This window comes from Fonsecaea multimorphosa (genome assembly GCF_000836435.1).
Source record: "Fonsecaea multimorphosa CBS 102226 unplaced genomic scaffold supercont1.36, whole genome shotgun sequence".
NCBI lineage: Eukaryota > Fungi > Ascomycota > Eurotiomycetes > Chaetothyriales > Herpotrichiellaceae > Fonsecaea > Fonsecaea multimorphosa.
The window spans coordinates 208,458-221,971 of NW_015971670.1; the positions used below are offsets into that span (position 1 = coordinate 208,458).

Consider the following 13,514-nt stretch of genomic DNA (forward strand, 5'->3'; position numbering starts at 1 on the left):
ATTGAGCGCAAACCGCGGCCAGATGCCAAGACGCACAGTGCGAAAATGTGCGACCAGCCGAGTTTTGTGGCAGGTTTCCCGAAGGTACCGCCCCGCTGCTGCTTAGTAAGGGACTCCCGGATTTTCCTTTCTCCGAGAAGCACATATCAACTCCCCACCACGAGGCACACGTCACAACTTGGAGGGCTTCAACCTCGTCTTCGACCGTACCTCTAGGTCAGGCCGACCATAAGAGCGGGTGGCAGGAGGAAGCCATGGCTAAAGTTGACTTTGCAGATTTGTCTGGCTCCTCCACTCCTCCCACTGCAAACCCTTACGACAGCCTGATCAATGCTTGTAATGGTGACCCCGTCAGCCGCACCCGCTCCTGTGTGTTGTGATAACATCTAATGCATGGCCTCAGAAACTGATTCAAGAACGGTACGCTGTACATCGGACAACGCGGAACGCACAACAGCGAGAGAAGATCCTCAGTGATGACTTCAAGGGCTGGATCCTTGACGAGCACCTTGTCAAACTTGAAGGGCCCAGAAAGGAAATATCGTACATAGACCCTCGACATTGTCTTGTCTTTTGGGGGAGACCGCCGCAGAGAGTCAAGACATTGGTGGACGTCATACAGTCCAAGCTGAAGGATGCTGCTCCAGGTATGGCTCCATACCCTGAGAGAATTCTCTACGGCTCACTATAAAGACCTCTGGCTTATGCCTCTTGACAATCTACATATGACGGTGATGGAGGTCGCTCACTCCAAAACTGAAGCTGAGATTACTGGCCTCATGGACACGCTCAAAGATCACTGTAAAGCGATCGCCGATCACACTTGCTTGCACAGAGCCAGGCTTATCAAGCCATTTTTGAGCTACGACTCGGCGGCGCTTGCGTTGAGCTTCTTGCCTGCCGCCGGCGAGTCACCGTCAAATGGTCGGACAGCTGATGACGATCGATACACGTATCACCATTTGCGGCGTGATACATACGCTACCATTACAGATTCAGGAATTCAGGTTGGCTCCAGATATGTTGTGCCTTCGGCGCACCTTACTATTGCCAGGTTTAATTCTCCCAATGTGTTTGGTGGAGATCCGCTGGACGAGGCCGCGACCCTTGACATCAAGAAGCGAAGACACTGGATCAATGAGCTCGAATTGATCAACAAGTGGCTTGAAGCGGAATACTGGCCTCAAGAGGGACACTTGATCATGCCTGGAGGCGAATGGGTGGTGGGCGAGGAGAAGGGTCTCGACTTCCGAAACGGCACATTGTGGTACGGCGGAGGTGCGACCATCTATCTTGGAGAGGGATTCGTCTATGGTGATGTTCCAACGGCACAGGAACCATAACATCAAGCCTCGAAGATTTCAGACGGCGATTTCGGGAGACATTTTTCTTGCAGGTGACTTGCTCTTCTTAAGAGGTAATGTGGGATTTGTTGCAATATACCCTGTTTCCAAGCGGGCCTCTTTCTTAGTTGGTCATTGCTTTCCTATTGGTCAGCGCGCATGCCAAATGAGTTGCTGCCACCAACCACCTGGAGTCATGCACATCGGCCATATTCCTTGCAGCGATATGCACGCGAATCACCGCACTTCAAGATCACCGTCGACAAATACATTATTGGTTCAGAGGTATGCAGCTAGCTCATGCAGAATCTATGGCACCGCCGCCACCACCTGCATATGGTGCGTCCTCTTTGGTTCCCTCCCCTGACAACTGAAGCCCCTACGACAGAGCCATGTTTACTGAAGCGTGGTTGGCGGCCGGATACGTTGGTGCCGATCCCGGCAGCCATTCCTGCAAACCCCTGCCCAAGAGTGGTGGAGGTGGTGGTGGGAAGACGGCACCATCACGCTCGATATGAGTTGAGGCACAGGCTGAGTAGATCGAGTCATTTGAGATAGGAGTAGCAGTAGTACAATCGCAGCTACTCCCTAGCTCGACTCCTTTCTCGAATTCTAGTTGGTGCTGCTGATTCTGTGATTGTGATTGTCGTCTTCGCAGCATACTAACTTCCGTGGTAAGATCGGCAGCCACTTCCCTGAGGAGGCTCAATCTCCGGTCCTGTGAGTAATACGACTGGCACAGGTCCCGATGACGCAGGTGCAGGGCTACGATTTGACTCTGGAGCCGCTGGATATAGTCCTCCCTTCGATGCCGGTACGCTTGCTGAGACTCCCTGTTCTGTGCTCGACGACGCTAAGGGGAGAGGTGTTTTGCGTCAGAACAAAGCTTTGTTTCCCCCCGAAATGCACACCACTTTGGGAGATATGAGCACAGGCCCGGTGAGAGACTTATGCTTACCGATTGCGTTTCTTCATCGACCTCGTTCATGCGCGCTTTTCGTCTCCGCGGCTTCGACGGTTTGATCCCCGCCTCTGTGTCTGGCAGGCTGGGCCCGGAGCACGACCCGCTACTCCCCGTCTCAGAGATGGCTCTGGTGGAGCCTGAATCCCCTGAAAACGGAAGAAGAGACGTCGTCGCCGTTGCAAGGTCATAGAGACTGAAATCTAGAGACTTGTGATCCAAGGCAGCGGCGGCTGTCTCCTCCTCCTCGTCCAAAATCTGCGACGAGTGGCTGTCAGCCATAAGTTTGTTGCAGCATTGACATCAGCAGCATCAGGTGCGCTATGGTGTCCAACGTACAAGTGATGATGAGCATGCTGCTGCTGTCTCGATGAACCATTCACCATCAAAATCCATCGTCCGATCTCTGGCTCCTTTTTTGCTCTTTCTTTTCTTGCTTTTGCGAAATAGGTCGCCTTAGGGTGAGGAGAGATATATGCTTAGGAGAGAAGTGAAGAGCGTCAGCAGTGGTGAATTTTCTGCCCTTGATGCTGTTTATACTCAGACTCGGCACCCTCGATGATGCTGCCCATTTGGACCCGGCAGGTACCAGCCTTTTCCTGATAGAGATGGTGCGAATGCCTAAATGAGACTAGTTATGAATCCCCGTATGCAAGGCTGTGCAAGACATGATGCTATTGGTCCTCGTGGCCTCGACGGCGTTCAACTAAGCAAGGCTGTAGCGCTTTGTTCTGTTTAGAACGATGGCGGCGGAATTGCGGCTTCGCACCTCGCATCAATGCTCACTCCACCGATAGCCCCCACGGGCCGTATTATTGTATTTTTCGAGCAGAGGGCAAAGTCAGGTATTCCAGCGGAGTGTTCTGTCTTACAAAGCGTACCGTTGTTGCTCAGATGTCCTTGCATATTGTCTCTGCCCGTCCGGCACGTTTTATCCATGGAACACTAGCAAAGCTGAACAACCAACTTTCTTGTATGTGAATTGGTCACAGAATACGAGGTACGCATACCTACGGTACAACACACAACAATCATGCCAGATTAATGGTATTCCATACACGTTCTGCTTGGCGCTGCCGTCAGGGCCAGCGTTGATCCCCCACTCTGCCACAGCACTCTGCGAGCACGCACGCTAGACGATTGTCCGTGATGCTTGAGAAAACCCTTGATGGACGTATCGGTAGTAAGGTTGCGGTTGCCTCTTGCACGGTCGCTGGAACTGGTGTTACTCCCTGGATCATTGTTCAGGTCGTATCAATACCCAGATCCCCCATGCCTACCTCGATAGTGTTGCGTGTGAGTTGGACAATGACGCTTTGCCAAAGGGAAACGAGGGAACACCCAAAACCACTGACTTTCTCAGCTGCTCCTGTCTCTTGACCATGTAGATCCTCGGTAGATGCTGACGGGCGTGGGCCATTTCGATCACATTCATTCTCATGCTCATCTTCACTCTCTGCGTCTGCCGCGGCGGGGAGTGCGTGCGTCGCCGTGAATGAACTCTCTTTCCTGATACTCCTGGTTGTGGACGTCCTCAGCCGTTCTTGATGGTAACGGGTCTTCATGATGAAGAGTATCCGTATTCTTCTCAACATCAGCGACATCGAACGCTCCAGCCGAAAGAACTCTCCCCATCCCCGATAACAATGTTGAACGACATTAGCTTCCCCAAATTACCAGAAAACTTCTTTTTGTTGACCTACCGTTCATGTCCCACCAGTTGGAGGATATAATTGAACTTGAATAATTGTAGGAAGACTTATGTTTCGCAGTGGTTGCGGCATGGCGGACCAATAGAGTGGCTCTGAAGTTGGCTGACCGGGCCGAGAAACTTGAAGTCGGAATCGGCCAGGAACTGGACCTCGGCATCTTTCCCACCTTTTGCCGCATCGCTTGCTTCTCTTCTGATCGATTAATATTCCCGCCTGTGATCATCCTTGACCGTTGTTTCATCATCCTCTGTTATAGAGAAATCTACCGCGCTTTCATCACCTTCTACGTGACTGTATATACCGTCTCTTTATTTCCTGCCTTTCTTGTCGCTGTAGCCCGATCATACCACCGTCGTCCCTCCTCCCGCATTGCGAGCGCACTCGGCACACGACCCGTGCATTTTGAAGAAACATCCCTAGAAAGAGTCGGTTCCAATCAAACAAGTCGGCTTGATCCTCCTCATTAAAGGTTCTGCTCGGAAGACCGGTTGGAGCAAGCACTGCGAACAGGCTGCGTCACTTTCCGACCACCGCAGCAGACCTCCCTCAGAAACACCTTGACACTTCCAGCCGGAACAATTCCTCATAATACTTTCAAGATGTCTAAAACCTTCACCACTGCCGATGTGGCCAAACACACTGCCACCGCCAGCGATGGCATGTACATCATCATTGATGGGTCCGTCTATGATGTGACAAACTTCGTGGACGAGCACCCTGGTGGAGCCAAGATTTTGAAACGGGTTGGTGGGAAAGATGCTACAAAGCAATTCTGGAAGGTGAGCGCACGCGCATCTGGGCTGGTTGCGATAGTCACGCGCCAACTCAGAGTTCAAGGACGATTGACAAGAAGTCGAAGCTGACGCACATCTAGTATCACAACGAATCCGTCCTCAAGAAGTATGGGCCCAAGTTGAAGATCGGCTCGATCGGCGAGAAGGCCAAGCTGTGAGGGACCGTTATCGCTATAGAGTTGGAGATCCAGAGACAGCAACGCCGATGAGATGAGAGGTGCTGCTGCTGTGAGGTGCAATTCCACGACTCGCAATCATTTATATATATATCGGAAGGTTGTATGTTTGATCATCAATGAAGTGAGCGAGATGACGGGAGCAAAAGCTTTATCGACTTGAAGAGAGACAGGATCAGAATGGTCCTCGAAGCTCAGTCGGCCGAGTGTCCAGACATGGGATCTCGAGGTGTGGGTATCGTCTTATACACGGCTTATCTTGCATCTAGGTAGAAGATACCATAGACATCGCACTGCATCCGAACTAGGCTCTGGGATCCTGTGATCACCTCACGGAAAGCTGCTTTCGCTCACTGCGTTCAAGCCACAGCCTGACCGTGTTCGAATTCTCGTTGCCCACACTTGGCATACCGTCGAGTTCGGGTCCAATTGCCATCTTCACAGATCAACCCTTGCCCTCGATCGACTCGTCATTGCCCGCGTACTTTCTGCACACAAATGAAAACGAATGCCAATTACTAGCACTGCTGCCACCAACACGGCAGACTGAAGACTCTGGTTGATTGGGGACTGAGACGAGGCTGTCCAATCACGGCGTGTGCGGGATGAAGCGACATTAATACGAACCCGTATGCCAGAAAATTGCCCAGAACAGAAAATGGTGCCAACCAAACAAATTCAAAACAAATCCACGCATCGGTCAATGTAGCGCCCCTTTGAGAGAGTTCCGGGGTCTTGAAACTTTGCTACATTTAACACGGCTTTCCCGTCGGGAAAAGCAAAGTGGTCCCCGACAGCGACCTTTTCAACATTCAACGACCCACCACTTCCTCTCACTGCTGCAGCCGACACTCGATCAAGGGTTCATGGAAATAATGTCCATGAGTCCCTCTGGGTTGATGAAACCTTACTTCCATTTGCTTCGACCCCCGTCCAATCAAGCATATTCTTTTGGCTCACTAGGGGTTTCGCAAGAGGTCCAGACGGCTCATCTCAATGCTGCTGCTGCCGCCCGCCCAACTGACTGACTCACTACTGAGTCACTGGTCTCCAAGCAACGTCCCCATTTGCCCAATGTGGAAATTTGTGGCTTCCCGGTGCGATCTGAGGTGGTGGCTGTGTGTACTTTTGGCCGTCGGCCAGTGCTGCTAGCAATCTACGGCCAAGCATTCATCGGGGACCCTTGGGAGAAACTCCACCACCTGTTCACGTTTGTTGAGCTCAAGGAAAGCCGATGACGATGTGTGGTGGCACGTTCCGGGGCGAACTAGGGGATAATATGCAAGTTGGAAAGGGTCTGCTGACGGGACAAAGGTTACATTTATTATATTTGCAAGAACTGACTGATGTTGCGTGCCAATGTTGACTCAGACAGGGAAGTCCGCAAGGCTGAACTATAGCTGCCCTGGAAATGACCCTGTCAGCTGTCTGCGTTCCACGAGCACATGGAAGTCGACTATGAGGACCCGCTGGTGCCGTCCTCAGTAAAAGGGTACCAGAAGCCTATGACACTGTTACGCAACTGTGGCTCCATGTTGCGATGCGTAATAGAGTTACGCTTGCTCCAGGTAGTCTCGAACGGCTACACAGGGCGAAGCCTAGATCTGCGGCCAACACAGCTTCTAGAAGATTTACAATGCTTCGAAAACTAAGGTCACTTCCTGGCTGGCGTGCTTCCTGTTATGGCGCAAACCTTCGACATCATGCGCGCGGGAACGAGACCGGTTGATATCGTGGCTGCTTTCAAGACTCTCAACTTATAGTTGTGTGAGCTAATTTTCTCGAGTCACCCGCTCTGCAAACCCTCTGAACATCTCGTCTGGTCGATAGCTGTAAAGCACCGACCTTCTACCGCTTCGTCCTCTCACTCTGGATCGGGGTTTCGGCTTCTCTTGAGGCGTTGATACTTGCTCACTGCGTAGGTACGACATTGCAGCGTCGCAATATTGCTGATGGACCGACCACCACGATACCTTAGAGAGGAAATATGTCCTGGAGTCATTGTTCTCGCACGTCTGGCAGCGCAGGGTCCCTACGAGCCCGGAAATATGTATGACGTTGTGTTTCCCTATCATGGACAAGTCTCTTCTTAAACTTTACTGCAAGTAGACAGTCCCCGTCCACCACTTTGACCCTTGGTTCTCCCTTGCGCCCTCCTCAATAAATGCCTCCTGTAAGAGACCACCTTGGCAGCGCCCGAACCGCACATGTGCTCGTAGCTTCTCTCAGGGACCTGAATATCATTTGCCCCCGGGCCCTTGTGGAATCATCAAGGAGGGCAGGTAGGAATTGTGATTGGGCTGCACTGGGTGTTCGCTGGAAGTTCTGGAAGAGCTGACTACTACGCTTTTGAGTCACAAGAGACCCTTTAGCTCCATGCACGCCAACACACTTGGGAGATGGCTCGTATCAGGACCGGGAGCCATTAGGAATGCTCTCTGCAAGCCACAGTGCACATTTCGTCTGGGCATGCCGCCATGAATGCAATGTAATCCTACTATACCGAATTCGGTAGGGCAAAGAGTCTATACCATTTGCCAACCAACGCCAACCTACGCCAACCTACTGTAGCTTGGTGGAGACTAGCCTTGGCTAGCGCCTTCCAAAGGGGGCCTCATGAGTTTGTGCACGGAGTCCCTGGTACAAGGCCATTGTGCAAAAGAACCGCATATCAACCGAAGACCTTCTCCAGATCCGCGTCTCTATCTTATGTAAAGACATGATCTCGACCAAGACCTGACCGAGTTCGTGTTTCGATCCTCGATCATTACCTGATCTTCAGAACATCTTCCCAACTCGAGTTATCAAGCAACAGATCCATAATCGATCTCCCTGATAACCAGGACAATGGCCGTCATGAATGCCTCACACTTTGATGATCTCTCGAATACTTCTCCCTTCACACCCTCAGAACTGTTCCTTGTAGATCCGGGGGAATTTGACGATCTCGACGTAAGTCCACGGTGCACGCCTTGGGACGTGCTGGGAAAGGAGTGTTGACAGTCAGATTCAGCTCCTGGACGAGTTCCACCAGTTCACCAATGTGGACTTCTCAGAAATGCTCACTGCCGACCCAGATGACTCTATCGCCAGAGACCGATTGAATCTTGGTGATGTTGGAGTCTCTCCCACAGAGCAATCGACAGCGTCCACAACCACAGATTCGGAGCAACCTGCAGATTCTAGCACGAAATTGGTAAGTCAGCTGGCACTGCTTTCCAAGGTCATCAAGCTTGGGATATTGAAGAAGCCTGGGAGAATATTCCAGGGTATTCTTACCGATTGAAGCACAAGTCTGACAGAACAGGGCCTGCAGCGGCGCCGAGCGCAAAACCGCGCGTCTCAACGTGCTTTTCGCGAACGCAAAGAGAAGCACCTCAAAAGTCTGAAGTCGACTTTGGACAATCTCGGCGAGAAGCATCAGAGGCTCCTCGACTCATACTCGCAACAGGCTGAAATAGTGACCAAGTTGAAAAGGCGCATCGCAGATCTCCACGCACAAATTGCAGCCATGTCGACTTACTCTGAACAAGACCTGGCCACCGAGATGTTCCGAGTCCAGAGGCCTCTGACCACGGAGTTCCAGCAATTTGACGCTTTCTCCTTCTCACCACTGTCTGTCTCTGCTGCTGGTCGCCACAGCCAAATCTTGGGTCGCGCTGAGGTTGACAGATTGCCCACTCTGGAGTCGCATGATCTCCCAGAGTTTGAAGACCTGCTGAACGTCCCTTGAGCTTGAAAAGAGGCTGTAGCCTTATCCTCTCTGTCTTCTCATTTCAGGCGTGGGTGTCTGGGATATAGCATGGAAATCTCCGGAATTCGGTTGGTGTCATGGCGGCAATCGAGTGGCAGTAGTTGTCGGTATTCACTCTTGTCGGAGTATCGCATTTAGTAGTGACTGAACGTCCACGGACCATAGTCCGGCATCCTGATGGCGCATCAAATGTATTCCAATTGAACCACAGGGATCATGCGAAGTTCTTTCCTTCCACCTCATGAAACCTACCTGAGCAGCCCTACGTCTGCTAGGGAAACAGACGGAGGCGTGCCCCCGTGCTTCTAGAAAGAAACAGATCCGAGAGATTCACAAGCGCAAGATCTCCTGGCTGGCAACCCCCCTGAGGTATAAATATGTCTAGGCGACAAGTGACTAAGCCCTGGCCCTGATGGCACCAACTGTCTCCACAAAATATGCAAATCAGCTTGGTAGCTTCTCTTTCGAAGAGATTTTCATGATTGGACCACCACCACGCCCTTCTTATTCCCATCCATCATGTCACGAGAGAATGAAGGAGTGGCAAATGGGTCATAGCATTAGCCAGCCATGGCAAATACGGTGACCAGTTTAGGGGGGTTGCCAGGGAGGCTGCGAGATGGAGATTGCCACGAGTGCATAAACCTACCGTGGACCCCAAGAGGCGCTGTCGCTGCCCGAAGTCCATTTCCCTGGAAGTGAAGCTTCGGTGAAGGTGTCGCCGCTTCAATCGCTGCTCACAGCGTCCGCTCTTTCCGGGTCAATCGCCCCGGGGCATCAACAGTCCTCATCCTGACTGCATATCAGCCTCCCTGCCTTCTCCCCACTTGTTTTGCCATCCCAAGAGCGAGCCTTTTTCTGCTCGAGCTCGACTGATTTCACTCCCCTTTACCGTAACTGCCATATTGACATCGGGCCCGATGTTCCAAGGAGATTTTTCTTTTGTGAATGTCGATGCGTCGAGCTTGAGCACCCTTCCACACCGCCAGAGAGTGACGCGCCACGTCCACGGCTACCGTCGCTGGAAAAAGGGACAAGATGCTCGCCGGCTCTTGGAATCATCCAGGTTTCATGAAGCCTTTGATCCTCAATTGAAATCTTCCAAGTCGGTCCCCAGCCGCGCCACCCGCGAGGATAGACCTCCCGACACAGCCCAAGCACCTACCTTGTCAAGATCCATTCGCAGCTTACCGTCTTTGCTCGACGTCGTCCTGCTAAACAGCAGCTCAGAGCCTTCCAATGTGCTCTCTGAGCAGCTTGCAGCCACAACCAGCTCACTTCTCGGCTTTGAGAGGGAATGCGTGGTTCCTGCTGTCCGAGCACTCGAGCTGCGCATGACAGCTAAAGAGAATGTTCCCACCCAGGCTCCTTTCACCGAGACATGGATCACCGAGAGTAAAGCCTACCTGTACGACAGCATTGCGAGCCACAGCTATTTGTCTCGAATCGCCGCCACCATGCACCTCGTCACGACCAACCCGGAGCACCTCGACGCAGCATACCAATTCCGGTACAAGGGAGTGGCTTCGCTCAAAGATTACATGACCACTACTCCTCACATTAGTATTCCTCGACTCTACCGTGCCCTCCTAATCCTCCTCTTCGCCGATGCCTCTCTGGGAGACAGACAAGCCTTCTCTCAACATGTTACGGTCCTGAAGGACATCTTCGCGACCCACCAGGATGAGATCTTTGCAGACCCATCCTTGAACCTCCTCCAATACATCAATGTAATATACCTCGAAGTTCAATTTGCTGCCATGAACTTCTCAACAACGTCGGTCGACCTCAGGGAGGATGGATGGGCCGAAAAACAGCTGTTGCCGATGTGGAAAGCAGTCTCCCCATTCTTTTTGACATCGAGGTCAGAGGCAGATCGAAACCTGGATTCCTATCTGCAAGGTGACATTCGTACTCTGTTCCTCGACGCTCAAGAAACGCTTGATGTCATGATAAAAATTCGCAGACAGACATCTCTGGATATCTCACAGACGTGGGTCTATGCCGTCTCGAAAATCATACTGACAACTGGAAGACTGATGAACCTCTACGCCCACCTCGACGTCCCTGCCATACTTAGCCAAGGGATTCATGTAACAACGTCCTCCCTCATATTGCAGAAACTTGAAGTCGCTTCCGCCATCCTTTGTGTGATATACTGGCTTCGTGAATTAGGAGGGATTGAAAATATTAAGATGACAGACCACAGGAGGCTATTTGTGTGGAATCCTATTATGCTGAGCAAGCTTCGACACATACTGACGGTCTATGATGCGGCTGATTTGGACATGGCCGGACCACAAGATAACGCCAGGCGACTGCCACTCGCACTGTGGGTTCTTTGGACCGGAGCCACAGCTGAACATTCGGCGTCTGACCCTGATTCCTTGACGGTCGAGAACGAGGGCTGGTTTGCAGAGCGATTTTCCCACGTGGTGAGAAAAGCAGGGATCGAGTCCATGCCGCAGTGCCAAATCATTCTGGACCGCATACTTCAGTTGCACGGTATGCACACAAGCGCGGAGGATGGTTGGATCACAAGTTGTTTCTCGCAGGCAGAAGGGCCTTGATCACCATAATCGTGTTTTCCTGTACTAGACGAAAGCGAGTTGCACAACGACGGTTTACGAATGACGATGCTTTATGATTGTTGAGATGTTGCGGGAAGGCCGGGAATTTCCCTGGGACCAATTGGGAAATATGTCTTTGCTATCTTGGTTCGGGAACAAGAGAACTCGGCGCAAGGCGTGCCGTCTCTCGTCCTAGCCATATCACATAACTCATGATATGTTAGAATAAACTTGGCAGCGACTTTCTCATGCATTCTCACATGTCCTGTCAACGGTTCTATCAAGTATATGCGCTGCTTCCGCGAACCCATTTCGAGATATAGCAACATTTCTATGGTGCGGCGCGTGCGCGTGCATTGGTACACAATGGCAGACTCTGTGATCTGCCTGAAATCCCACCCCCGAAAATTGGGATCGAGCTCTAACTAGTACGCCGTGATATGCAGAGCTACGTTCGCGACACCGATCAGCGTCGTGTCTAGTTTTGCACCATCTGCCCCAGTATTATGGTTTGCATTATTTATTGTTGAGTCTTGACCTCGGCTCCCGAAGCGCTTCCGTGCGCGAAGGAGGCCTGAAGGAGCTGGGATGATTGTTGTTGCTCCTGCTTCGTCTGTGCCTGGCGGTTCTGTACGATGCGCAGCAGGTTGCGCAGGAGCACGACGATGGTGACCTTGCCGATGGCGGGGACGTAGATGGACGCCTTTTCTTTGACCTCGGGAGGGAAGTTCTAAAACAAAGACAAGGTCACAAAACTGGTGAGTTTGATGATAATTCGAGCAAATCCCACAAGTGGAGTTGTTGGAGGAGGAGGACAACCGGAAAAAAAGCTTACCTTCTCACTGGAGAAATTGATGCACACGGCTCCCTCCTTCAACAGGTGGCAGGGGAATTTGTAAGCCTCGCCCGGCACACCCGTGATGACGACGTCGCACAGGGGAGCGCAATTCTCGATGGTCCAGCCTTCCTTTTCCACCACCTCGTGTTTCCGCTTGCGGATGCCTTCGCCGCGGGTGAACTGCTGCACGCCCGTGACGTCGACCGAGTAGACGCAGGCGCCGTCGTTGGCGAGCAGGGCGGCGAGCGGCCGGCCGACGACCTCGCTGCGGTTGACGACGCAGATGGTGCGGCCGAACAGTCTGTTGCCGTAGGGCAGGATCGTGTTGTAGATGTGCAGGTGCTCGAGGATCTTGATCACCGCCAGCGGCGTGCACGGCAGGATGCTCTTCACCATCTGCGCCTCGTCCAGGAACCGGATGTTCTGGTACATGTTGAAGATGTACTGGTGGCTGAGCCCCTCGACGTCCTTGGACAGCGACACAATGTTCTGTATGTACTGGTCTTGGCCCCGGTTGTGGAAGATCGGGTAGTAGATGATGATGCCGTCGTAGGCCGGGTTGGCGTTGGCCGCCAGCACGACCTCCTCGACCGAATCTTTGGCCGCTTGTTGCAGCGTGTACGAGAAGCCACTGTTTTGTCAAATTTGGAATAATCACGTCAGGACCGCATTCGGAGATTCAAGAACAGAGGTGGGATCGTCCAGTATTAGCTTCGCGTGTCCGTTTTTTTGTTCCTCACTCTTTTCCTCCCTGGACACATCCATCCTTGCCCCCCAATGGTGCACGAGAATGGTGTGCTGCTTCGACGAAGACGAAAAGAAACAAGAAAGACTTACTTCTCACGACACGTCTTCTCCGTCCAATCTGCATAGACTTTCGCGGCTGGATCATTGTTCGCCAGGATCCCCAGCAAGTGCGGCTTGCGATCGAGTTCCTTCAGACCGGCTTGGACTTCGGCCAAGAGTCCCTTGGCAATGGTGCCGGCGAGGATGACTTTGCAGCTTGGATGGGACACTGATCCTGCGCCTTGCGACATGTTTTTGATAAAAAAGATGTCCCTTCGAGATCCAAGATAGACTACCTAGGTACTTACATGGTGATTATTCCCGAACTCAGGCGGGCGAGCGAAACAAAATATTGGGGCAGAAATAAAAAAAATTTCTTCTGATAGTGACACGGGGAAGGTTTGCGGCACGGCACGTGTGGGGCTTGGCAGGGACTAGGCTGTCATCGACCGCCAGCGTCACGCTGAAGCCTCGTCCAGCGACGCGACAGGGAGAGACAAGAACCTGGGGACGACAACAGGAGATACTTGGCCCTGGGAAGAAAATACTTCTCATCTAATGGCAGATACATCTCCCCACG

The 13,514-nt window shown here is 52.1% G+C and overlaps 6 protein-coding genes across 6 annotated transcripts; 4 read left to right on the forward strand and 2 right to left on the reverse strand.

The window, feature by feature from the left end:
• Window positions 1-254: 254 nt before the first annotated feature.
• On the forward strand, window positions 255-1,343 carry Z520_11188 (uncharacterized protein; the record flags this gene model as incomplete). The annotated part of the gene is made up of 3 exons (XM_016781677.1): window positions 255-350; window positions 404-647; window positions 694-1,343. 3 exons carry the CDS (start codon window positions 255-257, stop codon window positions 1,341-1,343), a joined length of 990 nt encoding a protein of 329 aa, XP_016627254.1.
• A 379-nt stretch (window positions 1,344-1,722) lies between these two features.
• Z520_11189 (uncharacterized protein) lies at window positions 1,723-2,700 on the reverse strand (the record flags this gene model as incomplete). Its single annotated transcript, XM_016781678.1, has 3 exons — window positions 1,723-2,196; window positions 2,302-2,562; window positions 2,644-2,700. The coding sequence occupies 3 exons, from the start codon at window positions 2,698-2,700 to the stop codon at window positions 1,723-1,725; spliced, it is 792 nt and encodes a 263-aa protein (XP_016627255.1).
• Window positions 2,701-4,615: 1,915 nt separating this feature from the next.
• Window positions 4,616-4,968, forward strand: Z520_11190 (uncharacterized protein; the record flags this gene model as incomplete). The annotated part of the gene is made up of 2 exons (XM_016781679.1): window positions 4,616-4,795; window positions 4,891-4,968. 2 exons carry the CDS (start codon window positions 4,616-4,618, stop codon window positions 4,966-4,968), a joined length of 258 nt encoding a protein of 85 aa, XP_016627256.1.
• Window positions 4,969-7,833: 2,865 nt separating this feature from the next.
• Z520_11191 (uncharacterized protein) lies at window positions 7,834-8,719 on the forward strand (the record flags this gene model as incomplete). The annotated part of the gene is made up of 3 exons (XM_016781680.1): window positions 7,834-7,938; window positions 8,000-8,182; window positions 8,294-8,719. 3 exons carry the CDS (start codon window positions 7,834-7,836, stop codon window positions 8,717-8,719), a joined length of 714 nt encoding a protein of 237 aa, XP_016627257.1.
• Window positions 8,720-9,660: 941 nt separating this feature from the next.
• Window positions 9,661-11,310, forward strand: Z520_11192 (uncharacterized protein; the record flags this gene model as incomplete). The annotated part of the gene is made up of 1 exon (XM_016781681.1): window positions 9,661-11,310. The coding sequence occupies one exon, from the start codon at window positions 9,661-9,663 to the stop codon at window positions 11,308-11,310; it is 1,650 nt and encodes a 549-aa protein (XP_016627258.1).
• Window positions 11,311-11,830: 520 nt separating this feature from the next.
• On the reverse strand, window positions 11,831-13,185 carry Z520_11193 (uncharacterized protein; the record flags this gene model as incomplete). The annotated part of the gene is made up of 3 exons (XM_016781682.1): window positions 11,831-12,040; window positions 12,146-12,779; window positions 12,986-13,185. The coding sequence occupies 3 exons, from the start codon at window positions 13,183-13,185 to the stop codon at window positions 11,831-11,833; spliced, it is 1,044 nt and encodes a 347-aa protein (XP_016627259.1).
• Between the last annotated feature and the right edge of the window lie 329 nt (window positions 13,186-13,514).